This window comes from Somniosus microcephalus, chromosome 16 (genome assembly GCF_052327205.1).
Source record: "Somniosus microcephalus isolate GS21.2 chromosome 16, FLI_Smic_1.0, whole genome shotgun sequence".
In the NCBI taxonomy this organism is placed as follows: domain Eukaryota; kingdom Metazoa; phylum Chordata; class Chondrichthyes; order Squaliformes; family Somniosidae; genus Somniosus; species Somniosus microcephalus.
The window spans coordinates 91305511-91324916 of NC_141002.1; the positions used below are offsets into that span (position 1 = coordinate 91305511).

The 19406-nt window shown below is 43.3% G+C and overlaps 1 protein-coding gene across 3 annotated transcripts in view; it reads left to right on the forward strand.

Moving 5' to 3' along the window:
- The window catches only part of mon2 (MON2 homolog, regulator of endosome-to-Golgi trafficking), a 158666-nt gene that overhangs the window by 64771 nt on the left and 74489 nt on the right, over positions 1–19406 (forward strand). For 2 of the 3 annotated variants that reach the window (XM_086009423.1, XM_086009424.1), the window contains exons 6-11: positions 2511–2608; positions 3098–3223; positions 7068–7262; positions 13593–13717; positions 14469–14608; positions 18220–18370. In XM_086009423.1, the coding sequence (XP_085865549.1) occupies positions 2511–2608; positions 3098–3223; positions 7068–7262; positions 13593–13717; positions 14469–14608; positions 18220–18370 (835 nt within the window). Of the gene's footprint in view, positions 1–2510; positions 2609–3097; positions 3224–7067; positions 7263–13592; positions 13718–14468; positions 14609–18219; positions 18371–19406 lie in introns of those variants that run through there. The other variant, XM_086009425.1, reaches the window with a different exon arrangement.

Below are 19406 nucleotides of genomic sequence, written 5' to 3' on the forward strand. Positions count from 1 at the left end.
GAGTCTTCCCTTTAATATCTGGAATTTCCAAAGGCCAAAAATGTAATTTAAACCTTACGTGCAGAAGTTATTTATACCCTCAACCAGCCAACCAACCTTCATATAAATGAGGTAACTTTTGGGGAAGTTACGTTGCCCAAAAAAGACAAGTAATTGCAGAGTGCTAGCCATTGAATCCTGTATTCCATGCCTTCAGCACTGAGTATACAGTTCGCCTGCAAGCTAGCAGTGTTTTTGACTTTTAAGAAATTCCAGGGGAAGGCAGGGAAACATTGAGAAGACTTTCTTGCCAAGTTATTGTTTTGGTTATCTGAGCACCGAAGGTATTTTTTGGCCACTATCCAATTCTTTTGATTGCTGGTGATCTTTTAGTTGCGGAATTAACCGCTCTGGAGAGGGTGATGATGTCATTAGCAAATAAAACCAAGCCAAGCGTGCATCAATACAAAAGCAAACGACTGCGGATGCTGGAAATCTGAAATAAAAGCAGAAAATGCTGGAAATACTCAGCGGGTCAGGCAGCGTCTGTGGAGAGAAACGGAGCTAATGATGACCTTTCGTCAAAACTGGAAAAAGTTAGAGATGTAGCAGGTTTTAAGCAAGTACAGAGGCAGGGAAATCCTTCCTTTTGTTGTTTAATCACTCCTGCTTTCTACCCTATCACAGACCTTCCCTTTTGTTCTTTCCTCCCCACCCCCCCTTTTTCCTGCCTCTACTTGCTTAAAACTATTACATCTCTAACTTTTTCCAGTACATTCTAACCAACATCCAATAAAATATTTAGTGCAAGTGACCTGAGCAACAGTACAAGATATTGTACAATTACTTTGGGGGCAAACACAATTGCTATGAGATGTATCTCTAACTTACTACACAGACATGGTTGGGTTCGTATTTGAGCCTATTCCAGTTCCGTAGTGTTATTTTACGATGGCCTAAAGTATGCTCTACCTGGTCTGGAATTGCTCAGTTTATAGAAGTGAAGAACTGTGTTTCTAAACAAGCTATTCTGCCTCCCGTGAAATGGTTAAATGTTGTTCCATTTGCGTTCGGAGCTGGGGTTCAATAGGCAGAAACAATAACAAATGTTGTGATGAATTTATTTCTAGAATCAAATATGTATTGTTTCCAAAAGATCTCGGTGGGAATACCATCCAAGGGACAATCTTCTATTTTGTTGAGTTTTTTCTTTTGCATTTTCTCCCCTGCTTTTCCTGAAGGTGGTAACTCGTGCTGATATGATGTTCTACGAGTGTCAGCAGCTCCTCAGCAACCTGTGCAGTCTCCATTCGTAATGCATTAGGCTAAGACAGTGAGGACTAGGCTTTCTATGCCCCCCTTCTCTGTTGATTGGGGTGCAACACTTCTGCACACCATGGAGATGCACGTTATCCTTAGTTGAATCCAGTCTGGATACTCATTGTCTTACTAAAGACACGAGTCCCATTGAAAAGAGAGCAGAGTTGCGATGCAGCAAGTTTCAGGGGGTCCACCATAGCCTGGGGAGTCCAGCAACCTCCAAGCTGCCGGAGAAACAGGACCGTTTTGTTACAGGACCCTATATTTCTCATGGGGCTTTTGCAAGGCAGCGCTCCGTGAACATGCCCAGGCTGCCAATGTTTCTACCTCTTCCACCAACGGTTGAACTCTGGAAGCCTCGACCAAACAGGTGACCCTTACATCATATGTAAACAGTATGCAAAGCTAAGATATGTAGCAGGTGCCATAATTGCATATTGTTTACATTTCAAGCCAAAGGGCCTGGTGCTGGAAATGGAATGAAGGTGCACAGCCGTGTAGGAATACAACGGAGCACATACACCCCAGCACCTTTCTGCCTCCGCCCCGACTGCCCAGTTCTGCCGAAACGTTGGCGGGGGACAGAAAGCCTCGGCCTTAGTGTCAGCAAGCTATTTTGCCATAGGGGCCATCAGAGCCCAGCCCGCTCACGTTCTCACCTGATATCCACATATACTTCTTAACGTGAGTTGCTGGATAACAATTGGCAACAAGGATCGCTGGCTGAGTCTTCTCTCCCTGGCTTGGAAGCACTGCCAGTTGTACTGTTCTCGCATTTATTTCAGCTCCCATCACTTGGCTTCATACATATCAGCGACGGAACCTAGGACTTCCCTGGTATGTATGGTTCAGTACCATAACACAATGCATTTACCCGCTAAGCCGTTACCCAGAGCACTTGCCTTTAATCTTTGGAAATTATACCAATGCTTTGCCTGCTATTTAGAAACACAGTAAATCTCAATGCTGGAGAAGACATGGGGTCCTTATAGTCCACCTTCTTCCCCTCCTCACAATTGTTTCTTCAGTGATAAATTTTATTACAGCAAGTCTGACTACACACTCTCTCAAATCGGCAACTTATTTCCTGAAAACAATATTGAATGAATTATTAGACATTGAACAGAGATAGTGATGTAAATCCCTGGAGGGAGAAAAAAAGCATTGTTTAAATCCCACAAGCGTTCTGACTTCAACTCCGTTTATTCCAGGCGGTGACAGTCAACCTCCTGTCGTCCAAGGAAATAGCAACAGAAGAACAATCAGTACACTGAGACCATGCGCAAAAGATGCATTCATGCTCTTCCAGGTAGAGTGCACCTTGCAGAGTATTTTGTATCAGTCAGTGAATTTCATCAGGTTTGGTCCTAAAACAGTCAGTTTGATTAACTTTCGTATCCTCTTTTGTTTTTTTTTTTCCTTTTTGTATTTTTTTAATATCTGCGTTTAAATGGATTGTGCCAGTGGCCTCATTGGGGAAACTGAGCCTGACACTGACGGAGCTGAATCAACATCTGTGGAGGTAAAGTCGTTACCTGGGGTGTTTCAATGATGTTTCATTTTCAATGTTAATTCAGCTCAGTAACTCTTCCAATCCAGTTTCCTCAATTAGGTCACTGGCACTTTTTAAATAACGATATTCACATTGACCAAATTGGACAGGGGAAAAAAAGCTGTTAATTCTTCAAGGATATATCTCTCTCTTGTTATCAATGCTGATATGGTTTTATTCTGAGTATGAGAGTATTGCAGGAACTCTCCTTTGACCTTATCTATCTAATTTATTGAATTTTCCCAGGACTTGTGCCAGTTGGTAAATGCAGATGCTCCGTACTGGCTGGTTGGAATGACGGAAATGACCCGCACCTTTGGATTGGAGCTTCTCGAGTCTGTTCTGAACGACTTTCCACGAGTGTTTTTACAAGTAAAGTGTTTGTGATACGACATTTAAAAATGTTTTGAGTTACCCTGCCTTTGTTAAAGAGACTGATTCTCTGGACATGGATTAGTACAGGAAACTTTCTGGTATCCGGCACTGACGGGACCGAGCTGGTGCCGGTCGATCAACACTGCCGGAGAAACCAGCGCTAATGTTAAAACATACGGAGCTTCTGAGCTCCGTATCTAGCAACAAACCCTGTTGCTTAGCAACAGCTTCAAAACAGTCGGCGCAGCTTGCAAGCGTCTCTGTAGCTAAGCAACAGCTTCAGCTAGACGCTTGCAGAGCCAGGAATGGAGAAAAAAAGCAACGAAAAGTTATCTGAATCGACTCCTGAATTTTGCCGGTGGATAGTTTCCTGTACAGTACTTTGTGCCAGGAGGGTGAGATCAGCAAACTCAGCACCGTCCAGGAATTGAAGCTAGGCTGAATACCATGTCTTGCAGTGCATTTAACCACTAAACCGTGAGCGAGCTCGTGAACCTCATTTTGTAGAAAGCTAAAGTGTTACCTAAATATCAGTTAAAATCTGACCGTTTGATTTGACGCTTTGACATCTGTTAAGTCTTTAACTTCACCGTGCTGTGACCTTTGATCTTATCATTTATCTGCCAATAGCAGGGGACAGAATCTACTGGCAAGTTTGCTGTCTGGTTCATCCTGCCCCAGGATATCGTAGCCTGCAGTTAGGAAGAGGTTCCTGCAGGGAGCTGGCTGGCTTCAGAGACAATATGAGATTGATGGAGGCAGACAGCCCTATTAATACAGAGTACCAACTTGAGTCATTCTGTAGGCCTAACTGAACACCGCATAAGCTAATGAGGAACATTTTAGTTTGAAGTACTGTCAATGACCTTCTCTACCTCAAACATTTATTCATTTTCTAGCAATACATAAAACAACCACTATAATTTCATTAGGGCGCAATGATTATATTTTGCTGACCTGTTAATTTCTGCCTTTTGACGGGTTATTCAACTGGTAATGTTAAATGTACCTAGAAAATATTTGCCCGTGGCTTGGTTAGTTTGTAGAGAACTATAAAAACAGATTTGCAAACTAAATGTGCAGCATTTTATTAGTGACAGTGTATGCCTCCAGCACACTGAAGCTGACTTTACGTTGCACGCACTGCTATCGGCGGCCGGAACCAGGGGCAACCTGCTCTCATGGTGCGGTTTATTTAATATTTCTATTAAGCGTTCACCATATCTGAGGCAGCAATATTCTTTGTGTAGGAATTAAAAATATCTCGATTGATTATAGGAACAAGAGTAGGCCATTCAGCTCCGCGAGCCTAATCTGCTATTCTATTATATCACGGGTGATCTGTGCCTCAACTCCATTTACTCACCTTGGCGCCATATCCCTTGACACCCTTACCTAACAAAAATCTGTCTTGGAAAATTTCAATGGACTCAGCATCCACAACTTTCTGGGGGAGAGAGATCCAGGTTTCCGCTGCCCTTTGAGTGGAAAAATGGCTTCCCGATTTCACTCCTAACTGGCCTAGCTCCAATTTTAAGATTGTGCTGCCTTGTTCTGGATTCCCCCACCAGAGACACCGTTTACTTGTTGTTTGAATTTGTTTGTATCCTCATTGTCTTCTGTGGAACAATTTGGGTGAAGTGTTTTGTTGGCGGGTAATGTGTACATACATGAAGTAGACCCTTTCCATAGTGTGGTTTCAGGACCAGTTCAAAAGACCTCAATTTTTGTAATCATATACAAACCAAAAGAAAAATTCATAATAAATTTACTGTCCTGGGAGGCCAAGCTAGTATTTATTCATACAATACCAAGCCCTGATGAATTACCATTATTTTTTAAAGTTCAACTAGGCCATGATTTATCTCCCATAAAGCCAAGTGTTTTCCTTTTCTTTAATGTATAATAGTCGTGCAACTGCATTGACAAATTGTTCCCATCCTTTTTTTGCACATTCATTTGTTTCTAAATATCTGATTTTACAACATTTCCAGGATGGATAGGCACTTGAGGGAAATAAACTTTCAGGGCTGCGGGGATAGAGCGGGGGAATGGGACTGACTGGATTGCTCGACAAAGAGCGGGCGCGGACTCGATGGGCCGAATGGCGGCCTCCTGTGCCGCTATGACTCTGTTGCCAGGACTGGAGGATTTTAGCTGTGAGGAAAGATCGGATAGGCTGGGGTTGTTTTCTTTGGTGCAGAGGAGGCTGAGGGGAGACTTAATTGAGGTGCATAAAATTATGAGGGCCTAGATAGAGTGGCTAGGAAGGATCTATTTCCCTTAGCAGAGCAGTCAATAACCAGGGGGCATAGATTTAAAGTAATTGGTAGAAGGATTAGAGGGGAGTTGAGGAGAACTTTTTTCACCCAGAGGGTGATTGGGGGTCTGGAACTCACTGCCTGAAAGGGTGGTCGAGGCAGAAACCCTCATCACATTTAAAAAGTACTTGGATATGCACTTGAAGTGCCGTAACCCACAGGGCTACGGACCAAGAGCTGGAAAGTGGGATTAGGCTGCGATAGCTCTTTTCCGGCCGGTACAGACACGATGGGCCGAATGGCGGCCTCCTGTGCCGTAAATTTCTATGATTTCCAACTTTCACATTGGCCTCTCTTCTTGACCTTTGCTTCTTCCTGCTGTTTTCTTTTCTATCTTGTGCTTTCTATGTATTTTCTCTGTTTCTATATCTCCCTTTTTGCTGGTTATCACTCTGCTTGTCCCACCTTTCCACCGCACCTACTCTTTGTCTTTTTATTTCCTCAGTCCTTTAAGCAATGATGCAAGTATTGCATCAAAATGGTTGTTGGCCTTCTCGAGGGAACTATGGTCCTGAAGTTGCGCCATAGGATATTAGCGCGTGAACTCTTAACACATTTGTTTTAAATTCCCCTCCTCTCTCTTTTAGGGGAAGAATTAACCTGTTTCAAGTAAATGGGTTTATGCCTCTTAAAATAGTAGAGGAATTTCAGATGAATGTGTTAAACATTAAAAGAAAAATAATTAACTTACGTTTATATAGTGCTTTTACACCCTCAGGAAGTCCCAAAGTACTTTACAGCCAATCAGTTGTTTTTCCAAGTGCAGTCACTTATTATGTAGGCAAATGCGGCATGCAGCCAGATCTCTCAAACAATGAGATAAATGACTAATTAATCTGTTGTGGTGGTATTGGTTGAGGGAGCAATGCTGGCCAGACCACCGGGCTAGCTCCCTACTCTTCAGATAGTGCCATGATATCTTTTGAAACCACCTGAACAGACAAACAGGGCCTCAGTTTAACATCTCAAGATGGCATCGTCTGACAATGGAGCACTCCCTTAGTGCTGCACTGAAGTACATAATATCTCACAGCATCATTTCAAGACTTTGTGATGGAGTTTATATTTCCTTTAAGAATCTCAGTAGCCGTTTCAATAGCTTCCAGGATTGCGGGAAATCCCATAGGTAGGGTGACTGGGTAATTCCTTGCCTGTGTCTCCAACAGGAATTCTATTGTTGGCAGCACTAACTATTCTTCATACAGCAATGTTTTAAATAAAAATCTCAAAATGTTACTTCATAATAGAAACAAAGATGTTCCCACAGATATTTGTAATTATTGTCATTGATTCAATATAATATACGTGCATTATATAGCACCTTGCCACTCCAAAACACTTCCTACAACGGATTATTTTTGAAGTGCAATGACTGTTCTGTAGGCAAACAGGACTTCCCTAATCGGTGGTAATTCTGCTTTAGCATTGCCGCAATGGTACTTGAATTTTGTTCTGATAATGCCAGCTTGCATTATTTGACGCTTGCTTTTGTGTTTTTTTTTTTCCCCCTTTCTCTACAGCACCAAGAGTTCAGTTTCCTTCTGAAAGAAAGGGTGTGCCCCTTGGTGATCAAGCTGTTTTCTCCCAATATCAAATTCAGACAGGGTACAAATACTCCATCTTCCCCAACTCCCGTTGAGAAACCGTACTTTCCCATCTGTATGCGTCTTCTGCGAGTGGTGTCTGTTTTAATCAAGCACTTCTATAGTCTTTTGGTAAGAGGATAAGATTTATTTCCTGCTTATTTAAGTGTTGGATTAAGAAGCTTTTTCAAGAAAGTTTGTGCTAATATTGTGTTTAAACCTATATTCATATGCTAAAGAAAATGGATCCTTGAAAGTCTCTAGGCTGTTGGGATACAACATCAGTATTTCCACCGTTACAGCCATCATTTGGCTAAGAATGTCTTTTAGGCACACTTTACAAGTTCCGCTAAAGTGGCGTAATAATAAAATTGTAAATAGATCTATTCATGCTCAATTAATGGTTAACCAGTTGACTTTTGTGATGCTATAAATATTTGACCATCCTCATGTCGATCATTGGAGCGTGCTTCTGTTATACTGCACTGTTGTTTACTTCTGACTTCCTGTTTAAAGTTCACTGTATTGTGAATGGTTTAAATTTTACATTAACATTTTCTCTCTGTATACCTCTAGACTTGACTATTCCAACGCACTCTTGGCCGGCCTCCCACATTCTACCCTAGGTAAACTTGAGGCCATCCAAAACTCGGCTGCCCGTGTCCTAACTCGCACCAAGTCCCGTTCACCCATCACCCCTGTGCTCGCTGACCTACATTGGCTCCCGGTTAAGCAACACCTCGATTTTTAAAATTCTCATCCTTGTTTTCAAATCCCTCCATGGCCTCACCCCTCCCTATCTCTGTAATCTCCTCCAGCCCCAGAACCCCCCCCCCGCAGATATCTGCGCTTCTCTAATTCTGCCCTTTTTTAGCAGCCCTGATTTTAATCACTAAACCATTGGTGGCTGTACGTTCAGCTGCCCAGGCCCTAAGCTCTGGAATTCCCTCCCTAAACCTCTCCGCCTCTCTACCTCTCTTTCCTCCTTTAAGACGCTCCTTAAAACCTACCCCTCACATGCCCTAATTTCTCCTTATGTGGCTCAGTGTCAATTTTTTTTTTTGTCTTTTAGCACTCTTATGATATTCGTGTGGGACGTTTTACTACGTTAAAGGCGCTATATAAATACAAGTTGTTGTAGTGGACTATCGTTTATTTGGGTTCAATGGTTTGTATAGTCCCGTAAATAACAGTTCCCAACAGACTGGCCAATGCAAGTACAGGAGCCAGTCACATGGAAAGGGTGAGGTTGCAGGTTGGAGAAACATGATGTAGGGACATTTTTGTGTGGGAATCATTATAAGGCTTAAAAGTGTGCAGAAAAGAAACCATTCTTTCAGACACTTTTATTTAATGCTTCAATTTAAATAATAGGAAACTTTCATTATGTAGCCTGTTCTGTGAAGTAATAAGAGCGGATTGCAAATATTTTACGTTCTTTCTTACTCCCGTATGAATTAAGATCTGTGCCACTATCATACCACCACACAGATATATTCACTGAAAATGTGCAAAACCTTGGTGCAGCGAGTGTTGGCAGGTTGTTCAACTGTTGGAACAAGAGAGCTGAGACAAAACCGGTTTCTGCCATAGGCACAAGTGCACTTTCTAACGGGGATCATTAAAGAGTGATCAGGAGGAGGAACCGTGATTGGTTTCTCTCCCTCTCCCACCCCCGTGGCATACAGGCCAATTGTGGTGCCTTGGTGGAGTTAACGACCTCCGCAAAAACCAGGGATTGAATCTGTGGCCTTACCGGTTTGGACAACGCACTAATACATAGAGATAGAGTTTTACAGCACAGAAGGAGGCCATTTGCCCTGTCGTGCCCATGCTGGCTCTTTGAAAGAGCTCTCCACCTAATCCCATTCCTCTGCTCCTGCCCCTTTGAAGTACTTTTTTGTCAGATATGTATCCCCTTCCCTTTCAAAACCGATTACGGATTCTGCTTTCCCCCCAGCTATTCCTGGGTGGCCATTCCATGTCCCAGCAACCCTCACTTTAAAAAAAAAAAAAAAAAAAAAAAAATCTCTCCCTACCTCTCCCTTTGATTTTCTGGTGATGAGCTTAACTTGATGGCCTCTAGTTACCAACTCACCAACCAGTTGAAAATTGTTTATATTTATAAATATAAATCAACCTTTATCCAGTGAGCCACAGGAAGACGGGTAGCAGATTCACCTGACCGTAATGGAGCTTCCACTGACACGAAGAAAATTTGTATCAAACGTATCCCTTGGACCCCAGAAACGTTTTTTGTCCTAAAATAAAAACAGATAATTCTTTAAATACTCAGCAGGTCAGGCAGCATCTGTGGAGAGAGAAGCAGAGTCAGCGTTTCAGGTCACCAACAGCAACTTGCATTTATATAGCACCTTTAACGTAGTAAAACGTCCCAAGGCGCTTCACAGGAGTGCTATAAGACATAACATTTAACACCGAGCCATATAAGGAGAAATTAGGGCAGGTGACCAAAAGCTTGGTGAAAGAGGTGGGTTTTAAGGAGCGTCTTGAAGGAGGAAAGAGAGGTAGCGAGGTGGACAGGTTTAGGGAGGGAATTCCAGAGCTTAGGGCCTCAGCAGCTGAATGTACAGCCACCAATGGTTAAGTGATTAAAATCAGGGATGCTCAAGAGGGCAGAATTAGAGGTGCGCAGATATCTCGGGTGGGGGGGGGGGCGCGGATTGTGGGGCGGGAGGGGTGAGGCCGTGGAGGGATTTGAAAACAAGGATGAGAATTTTGAAATCGAGGCGTTGCTTAACCAGGAGCCAGTGTAGGTCAGTGAGCACAGGGGTGATGGGTGAACGGGACTTGGTGCGAGTTAGGACATGGGCAGCCGAGTTTTGGATTACCTCAAATTTACATAGGGTAGAATGTGGGAGGCCGGCCAGGAGTGTGTTGGAATAGTCAAGTCTAGAGGTAACAAAGGCATGGATGAGGATTTCAGCAGCAGATGAACCGAGGCAAGGGCGGAGACGGGCGATGTTACGGAGGTGGAAATAGGTGGTCTTAGTTATGCCGCGGATATGTGGTCGGAAGCTCATTTCAGTGTCAAATATGACACCAAGGTTGCGAACAGTGTGGTTCAGCCTCAGACAGATTGGGGTTGGGGGGGGGGGGGGGCGTTGTCAGTGGCTAGGGAACGGAGTTTGTGGCGGGTACGGAAAACAATGACTTCGGTCTTCCCAATATTTAATAGGAGAAAATTTCTACTCATCCAGTACTGGATATTGGACAAGCAGTCTGACAATTTAGACACCGTGGAGCGGTCGAGAGAAGAGGTAGCGAGGTAGAGCTGGGTGTCATTAGCGTACATGTGAAAACTGACGCTGTGCTTTCGGATGATGTCGCCAAGGGGCAGCATGTAGATGAGAAATAGGAGGGGGCCAAGGATAGAGCCTTGGGGGACACCAGAGGTAACGATGCGGGAGTGGGAAGAGAAGCCGTTGCAGGTGATTCTCTGGCTACCATTAGATAGATAAGAATGGAACCAGTCGAGTGCTGTCCTGCCCAGCTGGACGAGGTGGAGAGGTGTTGGAGAAGGATGGAGTGGTCAACCATGTCAAAGGCTGCAGACAAGTCAAGAAGGACGAGGAGGGATAGTTCACCTTTGTCACAGTCACAAAGGATGTCATTTGTGACTTTTGAGAGCTGTTTCCGTACTGTTGCGGGACGGAAACCTGATTGGATCCATTCAAAGATGGGCGCGGATTTGGGAGGTGGCAACACATTCAGGGAGGTTGGAGATGGGGGCGGTAGTTTGCAAGGACGGAGGGGTCAAGGGTTGTTTTTTTTGAGGAGAGGGATGATGATAGCAGATTTAAGGGAGAGGGGGACAGTACCTGAGGAGAGAGAACTGTTAACAATGTCCGCTAACATGGGAGCCAGAAATGGAAGTTGGGTGATCAGTTTGGTGGGAATAGGGCCGAGGGAGCAGGAAGTGAGCCTCATGGACAAGATGAGTGCGGAGAGGTCATGAGGGGAGATCGGAGAGAAAATGGAAAAAGATGAGAGTTCAGGGCTAGGGCAGGGGGGAACCTTAGAGGAAGTTTGGCCCAGTGGGCTAGGGGAAGGAAGGGAAGTGGCCTGAACAGATGGTCTCAGTCTTGGAGACAAAGAAGTCCAGGAGCTCCTCACACTTGTCGGAGGTGAGGGTGGAGGAGACAAGGAAGAGAGTTATCAGTGGAGAATAGAAGCCGGGGTTTATCTTTGCATTCCAGAATGATCCTGGAATAGTGAGCAATTTTGGCAGACGAGAGCAGGACCCGATAATGCTTTATGTGGTCCAGCCAGATCTGGTGGTGAATAGCTAAACCAGTTGTCCGCTATATCTGTTCAAGTCTGCGTCCCTTGGACTTAAGGGAGCAAAGATGAGAGCCATATCGGATTTGGGAGGTGGCAACATAATCTACATCCTAGGGTACTTAAGGAAGTGGTCCTAGAAATAGTAGATGCATTGCTGGTCATCTTCCAAAATTCTATAGACTCTGGAACAGTTCCCATTGATTGGAGTGTAGCTAATGTTACCCCACTGTTCAAAAAAGGTGGTAGAGAGAAAACGGGGAATTATAGACCGGTCAGCCTGACATCGGTAGTGGGGAAAATGCTGGAGTCCATTATAAAAGATGTAATAGCAGAGCACTTGGAAAACAGTGACAGGATCGGACAAAGTCAACATGGATTTACAAAAGGTAAATCGTGCTTGACTACTGGAATTTTTTGAGGATGTAACTGGTAGAATAGATAAGGGAGAACCAGTGGATGTGTATTTGGACTTTGAGGCTTTCGATAAGATCCCGCATAAGAGATTAGCGTGTAAAGTTAAGGCACATGGGATTGGGGGCAAGGCACTGACTTGGTTAGAGAACTGGTTGGCAGACAGGAAGCAGAGAGTTGGAATAAACGGGTCTTTTTCCGAGTGGCAGGCAGTGACTAGTGGGGTACCGCAGGGATCGGTCCTAGGACCCCAGCTATTCACAATATATATTAATGATCTAGACGAGGGAACTAGATGTAATATCTCCAAGTACTGAGTTTGGATGATCAGCCATGATCTCATTGAATGGCGGGGCCGAATGGCCTACTCCTGCTCCTATCTTCTATGTTTCTAAATGCCAGAGTGAGAAAGAGTAATTGTTTTAATAGGGACTAGGGTGTCAAAGGTGGTGGTGAGGGTGTGGTTGAGCAGATCGGTAGCTGCAGAAATGTTGTGGTGAATGGAGGGCCAAAGGCTGGACAGTTGGGATTTCATAAGTGCAGTTCTAAGAGAATATTTTCCAGGGGCGGACACAGAAGGAAGTAGGGTTGGGTGGGGGAAGGGGGATGTGGGTGGAGAGCGATACGAGGAAGTGGTCAGAGATGGCCTTATCTGTGATTGACATGATGGGAGTAGCGAGACCACGCGAGACGGCAAGGTCGAGGGGGTAGCCATGAATATGGGTTGGGGAGTTTACATGGAGGGAGAGATTAAGGGACGATAGGAGGCTAGTGAACTCAGGATGATGAATTGAGATGGAGGTTGAAATCACCGAGGATGAGAAGTCGTTCGGTGCAGAGGCTGAGGGAGGAAAGCAATGAAGATATCTTGGTAATAAAATTTTTATGGTACTTGGGTGGGCGGTATTTAATGAGAATTTTAAATGAGAGGTGAGAGGGGTGGAATAAGGTGAAATGCTCAATGGAGGAGAAAGTGCCAGATGAGTAGGGGGACGGACCAAGGTGTGATTTGGTGATGAGAGCCACACCGCCACCACGGCGGTCTGAGAGTGGCAAGTGGTGAAAGATATAGTCAGGTGAGGAGGCTTTATTTAAGGGAAAGGTGTCATCACCCCTCAGCCAAGTTTCCGTCTGGGCCACAATGCCAATGCAGTCATCCACGATAAGCTCATGGCTGGCAAGTGGCCGATGACCTTTCGTCAGAATTTTTTTGTCCTGTTGCGTGATTAGCTGTAAAGTATAGCAGTGCACTGTGACAATGTGTCGATCCTAGTTATGCCGTCTTCAGGACTACATTGCTTCTTGGTAATTCAGGTTTTGACTTTGTGTTCTTTACTGCATAATGAAAGTCCTGGTTACCAGCTACAGATGTGCTCCTGAGAAATCGGCAAAAATGTCACAATCTTTAATCCTTCAATTTGAGCTCAATAGACAACACACTGGCACAAAAGAAAAGTGGGGGTTGAGAACTGGCCACTCAGGCCATCAATATTCTTACCACGATAATACCCTAACTCTCGCACTGCAGCTGCATTTTGAATGCCCTTGAGGTTTTTTGTCTTTCTTACCCACCCACCCACCTAGCAGATTAATCCAAACATTTATCATTCTTTGAGTAACGAAATTCTGTCTAATATATAGTCAAAAAAAAGTTTACCCAAACTGCTTGATGACATAGCGACCATTTTAATATTGCTTTGCATTTTCAGTTTTGTGTTCCTAATGTTACACGTTTATGTTTGCCAGGTAACCGAATGTGAGATCTTTTTGTCTTTGCTGGTGAAGTTTTTGGATGGTGATAAACCACAGTGGCTTCGAGCAGTTGCTGTGGAATGCATTCACAGACTTTGTATACAACCTCAGCTGCTACGGTAATCATCCCGTAACGTTTTCTAAGTGATCTGTTTGACGTTTCGTACTTAAATGCAAAGATTAAATAGCTTACTTTAATGACGTTGCTTGTAAAGAATGTCCCTATGAATGGCTTAAACTTCTATTTTTTGACCGTGCATAGCTGAAGTTTATGGTCCATTTAGACTTGTAGTTATTTAACCCCAAAACCGTCTTTGTTGACGTTAGATTGTTGTTTTCCCTTTCTGAATATATAAAAACGGGCAAATGAGCAGCTTTTGTTAAAATCTTTTGTCACTGACTAATAAATGAGTAAAATTGTGGAGCATTAGTCCGTTTTGATATGGCTGTCCTCGTTTATCAGTTGAATTGTTAGTTTTCTTGCCACTTTGAAATGACTGAAGGGAAAGGACGATTGTCTGTTGGCCTGATCTTGAAATAGTGTGGTTGCTGCACTCGAAAGATCTGTGGTGTCACAAGAGCCTATGTGGAAACGAAAAGCGGTAAATTAAGGGACAAAAGATTAAAGTAATGGCACTAACTTTGGTATGATTTCAAAATGCTGTAACATACAACACAGTTGTGCATTTCCACTTGTTTTTGATTGAGACGTCTAGTTATCTAGCATTAGATCACTGAATTGTGAATTTTTTTGTACTTACACAGCAGCACTATAGGTACTGGATATCTTGTTAACATAATTTTCAGACTTGGAGTTTGGTTGAGTCCCACAGTATTTGAGGCCAGAATTGTGTTTGCTTGCACCTACAGGTCTTTCTGCCAGTCATATGATATGAAACCGCACTCCACAAAGGTCTTCAGGGATATTGTGAATGCACTGGGATCCTTCATACAATCGCTCTTTATTACTCCCAGCACTGGAAACAACCCAATTGCAAATACGCAGACTGGTATGGATATCTTTTCTGTGGCGTTTCACTGGTTGGTTCGTTTAGAATATCTTTTACAAAGTATTTACAGCACAGAAACAGGCCATTCGGCCCAACAGGTCCATGCCGGTGTTTATGCTCCACACAAGCTTCCTCCCACCCTCCTTCATCTAACCCTATCAACATATCCTTCTATTCCTTCCTCCCTCCCTTGTGATCGCGATTTCCACATTCTCACCACACTCTGGGCAACGAAGTGGTTTTGGATATGTAATGTTTGATTGACCTGGTTCTACTTTCTGTCAATGGAAGCCTTTTGCCATTATCATCTTCTGACTGTATTTATGTAATACAATATTCAAAATACTGATGTAATCTTAGAAGTTTGGCTAATTACAAATCAGTCATTGTCCATTTATTGCAGAGATCCAGTATTGAACGTAATCTTGAATTTTCCAATTCAGAATATTACATAAGATGGACACTAGTTAAAATAAAGACTGTTCTGTGCACTCAACATTTCTGTAACCACCATCTTTGGACGAGTGACATTTCATACAAGATTTATTGTGTGGCACTTAATTTTGGAGTCTCTGTTTAGAGATCTTGGATCAAACATTGAGCAGCAGGAATGTAATGAGAGGCTTCGAGGCTAGACGCTTTATCAGGGTATTTTGTGGGAACTTTACACAGCTGTTGACCATTACCAGACTGGTAGATATTTAGAATTGTCACTGCATATCTGATGGAAAAAATAGAGCTGGGCTGATATAGGTCATGATTTCAGTAAAACTTCTATTAAGCCAATTATTCAGTTGGTATAGGCATGAATATTGGATTCCATGTAGATTTAACTATTTCCGTCCAGTTCTTGTGACATGGCCCTAATACTGTTGACGTGCCCTTGGTGCCTGAACAGTAGATATATGTATTAGATAAAGACTAATTTAAATGAGTTGGGTTGATTTCAGTGATGCCAAGATAGAAATGGTCAAACACTAAACATACAGTTAACTGCAATGTTGTACCACTTTGTGCTGGGGTAATGAATCAGAGCATTCAGTTAGTCACTGCCAATCTGTAGAAGCTTGTTAGTGGGAATCCATCCAATGCCAGCACAATTTGCTCCTTATCCACTCGTTCTGTTATGCAAACACCGCAGAGTGAATGGGAAAGAAATGAGAAAATGCTCCCTTTAAATGAATGGTCCTATTCACAGTGTTCCCATTAACTGTACTGTAATACAATTTTCAAATACCAAAACCATCATCTGGGAGAGTCCTAAATATTTCCATTTTGAGGCTGTTAATAAATAGTGCTCAAAAATATATGCCAACTAAACGTTCGTGCAAAACTTCACAGCTCGGTCTTTCAGAGATTTCCAGAATTGTTTGGACATAATATTTTTAGTTAACACATTGCAGATCTGTACACACAGCTCTGTGGAAAGCTCCACTGTGGTAGCAGCATGAAGTTCTATTGCAGTGATATCCTAAATATGATTGGAATTCATCATTGGGAAGACAGTGGACTTCATGACCTGTCACCACTGGGGACCACTGCGCACAAAATATCTTCCCAGGCTGCCTCTGAACAGTATCTTTGCAGCTGGGAGGATTAAAGACACGACTAAGTGCACAAGTATCTTCCTTCAGGATGAGATGGGAATTTAGTTTGAAAACTTACTGCTCAGATCTGAGGTACCACTTTTACACTCCCCAGAAATTGCAATATAGTGCATTGTGTATTGTCTGTTAATCACTGCTTTTAGAGGTGCTTAAAATTTTGCACCTTTAACAAGCATTTGGTGATATGCAGAAACTTTCAAAATGTGTATGCCAACAACCATGTGCAAACTCGCCAAGGCTTCTTCGGCAGCACCTCCCAAACCCGCGACCTCTACCACCTAGAAGGACAAGGACAGCAGGTGCATGGGAACACCACCACCTCCAAGTTCCCCTCCAAGTCACACACCACCCTGAGTTAGAAGTATATCGCCGATCCTTCATCGTTGCTGGGTCAAAATCCTAGAACCCCCTCCCTAACAGCACTGTGGGAGCACCTTCACCACATGGACTGCAGCAGTTGAAGAAGGCGGCTCACCACCACCTTCTCAAGGGCAACTAGGGATAGGCAATAAATGCAGGCCTTGCCAGCGACGCCCACGTCCCATAAACGAATAAAAAAAAAGATAGGGGTTGCCTTGGTAATTTAATTGATAAACATGCATATGGCATGATCTTGGGAGGCGGGACGAAGTACATGGGTCATGTACAGTTTGAAAGAGACACCTCCGTATGGATTATCAAGTCTAGTTTCTTCTCCATATTTGCTGCTCTTTAAAGTTTTGCCGAGCATCAGAAAATGGTATCTCTGAATTTCTTTTTTTCCTTTCTTTCATTGCTTTTTACTGTCCTCCAGCCCCACAACCCTCCGTGATATCTGCGCACCTCTAATTCTGGCCTCTTGAGCATCCCCGATTTTAATCGCTCAACCATTGGTGGCCTTGCCTTCAGCTGTAGGCCCTAAAATCTGGAGTTCCCTCCCTAAACCTCTTCGCCTCTCTACCTCTCTTTCCTCCTTTAAGACTCTCCTTAAAACCTACCTCTTTGACCAAGCTTTGGTCAGCTGCCCTAATATCTCCTTGTGTTGCTCGGTGTCAAATTTTGTTTAACACTCCTATGAAACGCCTGGGGATGTTTTACTACGTGAAAGGTGCTATGTAAATGCAAGGTTGCTGTTCTTCTTCTGACCAAGCGACAAAATCTTGCCCCAGATACAGACAAAAAAAAACAGTATCTGTCCTCCGCATCCATTTCACCTAATTCCCCATTCTGCCGGCCAGCACAGCTGCTACAGAGTTTGACCATCTGATTTTTCTCTTCTAATTCCTTATCACTGGATTGTAATTACCTATTGGGGATATATCAATAGGTGGCGCAGTTAACGCTCAGTAGCCCCGATCTCATCGTTTCCGCCGGGCGGGTCAGGTTTGCGGCTTGGTCACCCGTTCCTTCCTCGTCGCTGGGTCAAAATCCTGGAACTCCCTCCCTAACAGCACTGTGGGAGCACCGTCACCACACGGACTGCAGCGGTTCAAGAAAGCGGCTCACCAGCACCTTCTCGAGGGCAATTAGGGATGGGCAATAAATGCTGGCCTTACCAGCAATGCCCACATCCCATAATACGAATTTTTTAAAAACCCCGCCTGACTTTAAGCTCTATTGACTTTAATTGAGAGTAAAATGGGATAGCATCTAAAATGGGCGTCTGACCTGAACCCACCTGGCTTAGGTTAAAATCGGGGCTAGTGTGTTCAACAAATGTCAAGAAACATTCTCTGTAGGAAAACACAATTTATTCATAATTTGTAGATTTTTTTGTGAATGGAATGCAATAGTTTCATCTATATTCCAAAGAAGCAATTTCTACAATCAAAGTTGCTGCTCACAATTTAGGAAATTTAAACCTATGCACAGACTTCAGGCAAGTAAGTGTATTATTCCGGGCAGGAGATTAATGATAGTACAGATAATGCGTTCAGAATGTTGATCTTGCGGTCCATTTTGGAGTAAGTTTGCTTTTGTTGTGCCTGTTCGATGTATTAAAGTTAACTCTTGCTGTTCCTGCAGGCACAAGCGGAGTTGGTGGCCCCACCGCAGCGCAGAACGGGGCAGGGATGAGTGCCACGGTGGGACTTACTCCACAGCCGGCTTTTGAATACAGAGGCACATGGATTCCAATTCTAAATATCTCTGTACAAGGCACTTCCAAAGCAGCCTAGTGAGTGCAAATTTAGTCCTGTACTGGCACCCAAAGGCTTTGAACTACAAACATTTCATTGGGGGGGGAATGTGGTGACACTGATTCCAGAAAGGTATTGTCAAAGGGGTGGAAAAAACTTGGCTGGTCATCCATCTTGTCAGGGAATGGTGCGTTGCGTTGGAAGGCCACAGAATAAGAAAAAAATTACTGTGCGGGAAGGCAAACTTAAAACCTTATTTATTCAAACTTTTAAATCTACAATAAAAAATTTCAATCACACTATATCATTTTCAATGATTTTGTTTGAAGGATTTCACCATACTGGTTATTTAACCAAATCCAAGCGTGATGTAATTTGGCAGAAAATCAGTGGCTACGTGTTCGTAAAGAAGTTTTTTTTTAATGGCTCTCTGGTCAGTTGGTGTGGAGAAATCTATTGAGGCAGCTCAGGGCTATATACCAAGTCTGAAGCGCCTACATCTTTAAGAATCTATATTCCTTAGTCTAATCCTGTAGATTGTGTGGTTTGAGGGTGATTTTTAAAGTGTAAGGAGCCTACTTGGTACGGTTTTGTGCCCTTTGGTATTTTGGTACCTGATGAAAATATGGCACATTATAGGCATTGACAGACATCAAATTTGGCATGTTGTAATGCAGGAAAGATCAAGCTATATGGAAACCGAATGTAATTTTAAACTTTTATGATGCAAGCCTATTCGTTTTCATTTAAAACATTTTCACAGTACTTGTGGACACCTGGTGAGGGCAGGAATTGGGCCCAGTTGCCAATATTCACTGTCTAGACTGGTATGAAAAGTGGTCACGTGGGTGAGCTACTGGAAGCCTGTCTGCATTCATTGAATTGTACCCCAGCAAGAGTCACTACCTCTGAATAGATGGGGAGAAAATTGACCAAAGAAAACGAAACCACTATCTTTGTGCCAAATTGCATCAATATTGTAAATGTTTGAGTTTCTGACTTCTGAAACTTAATAATTTCAGTGTACCTTGACTATAGTTTTCTTTGTTTTCAACTAAGCACCTGTAATGAAAT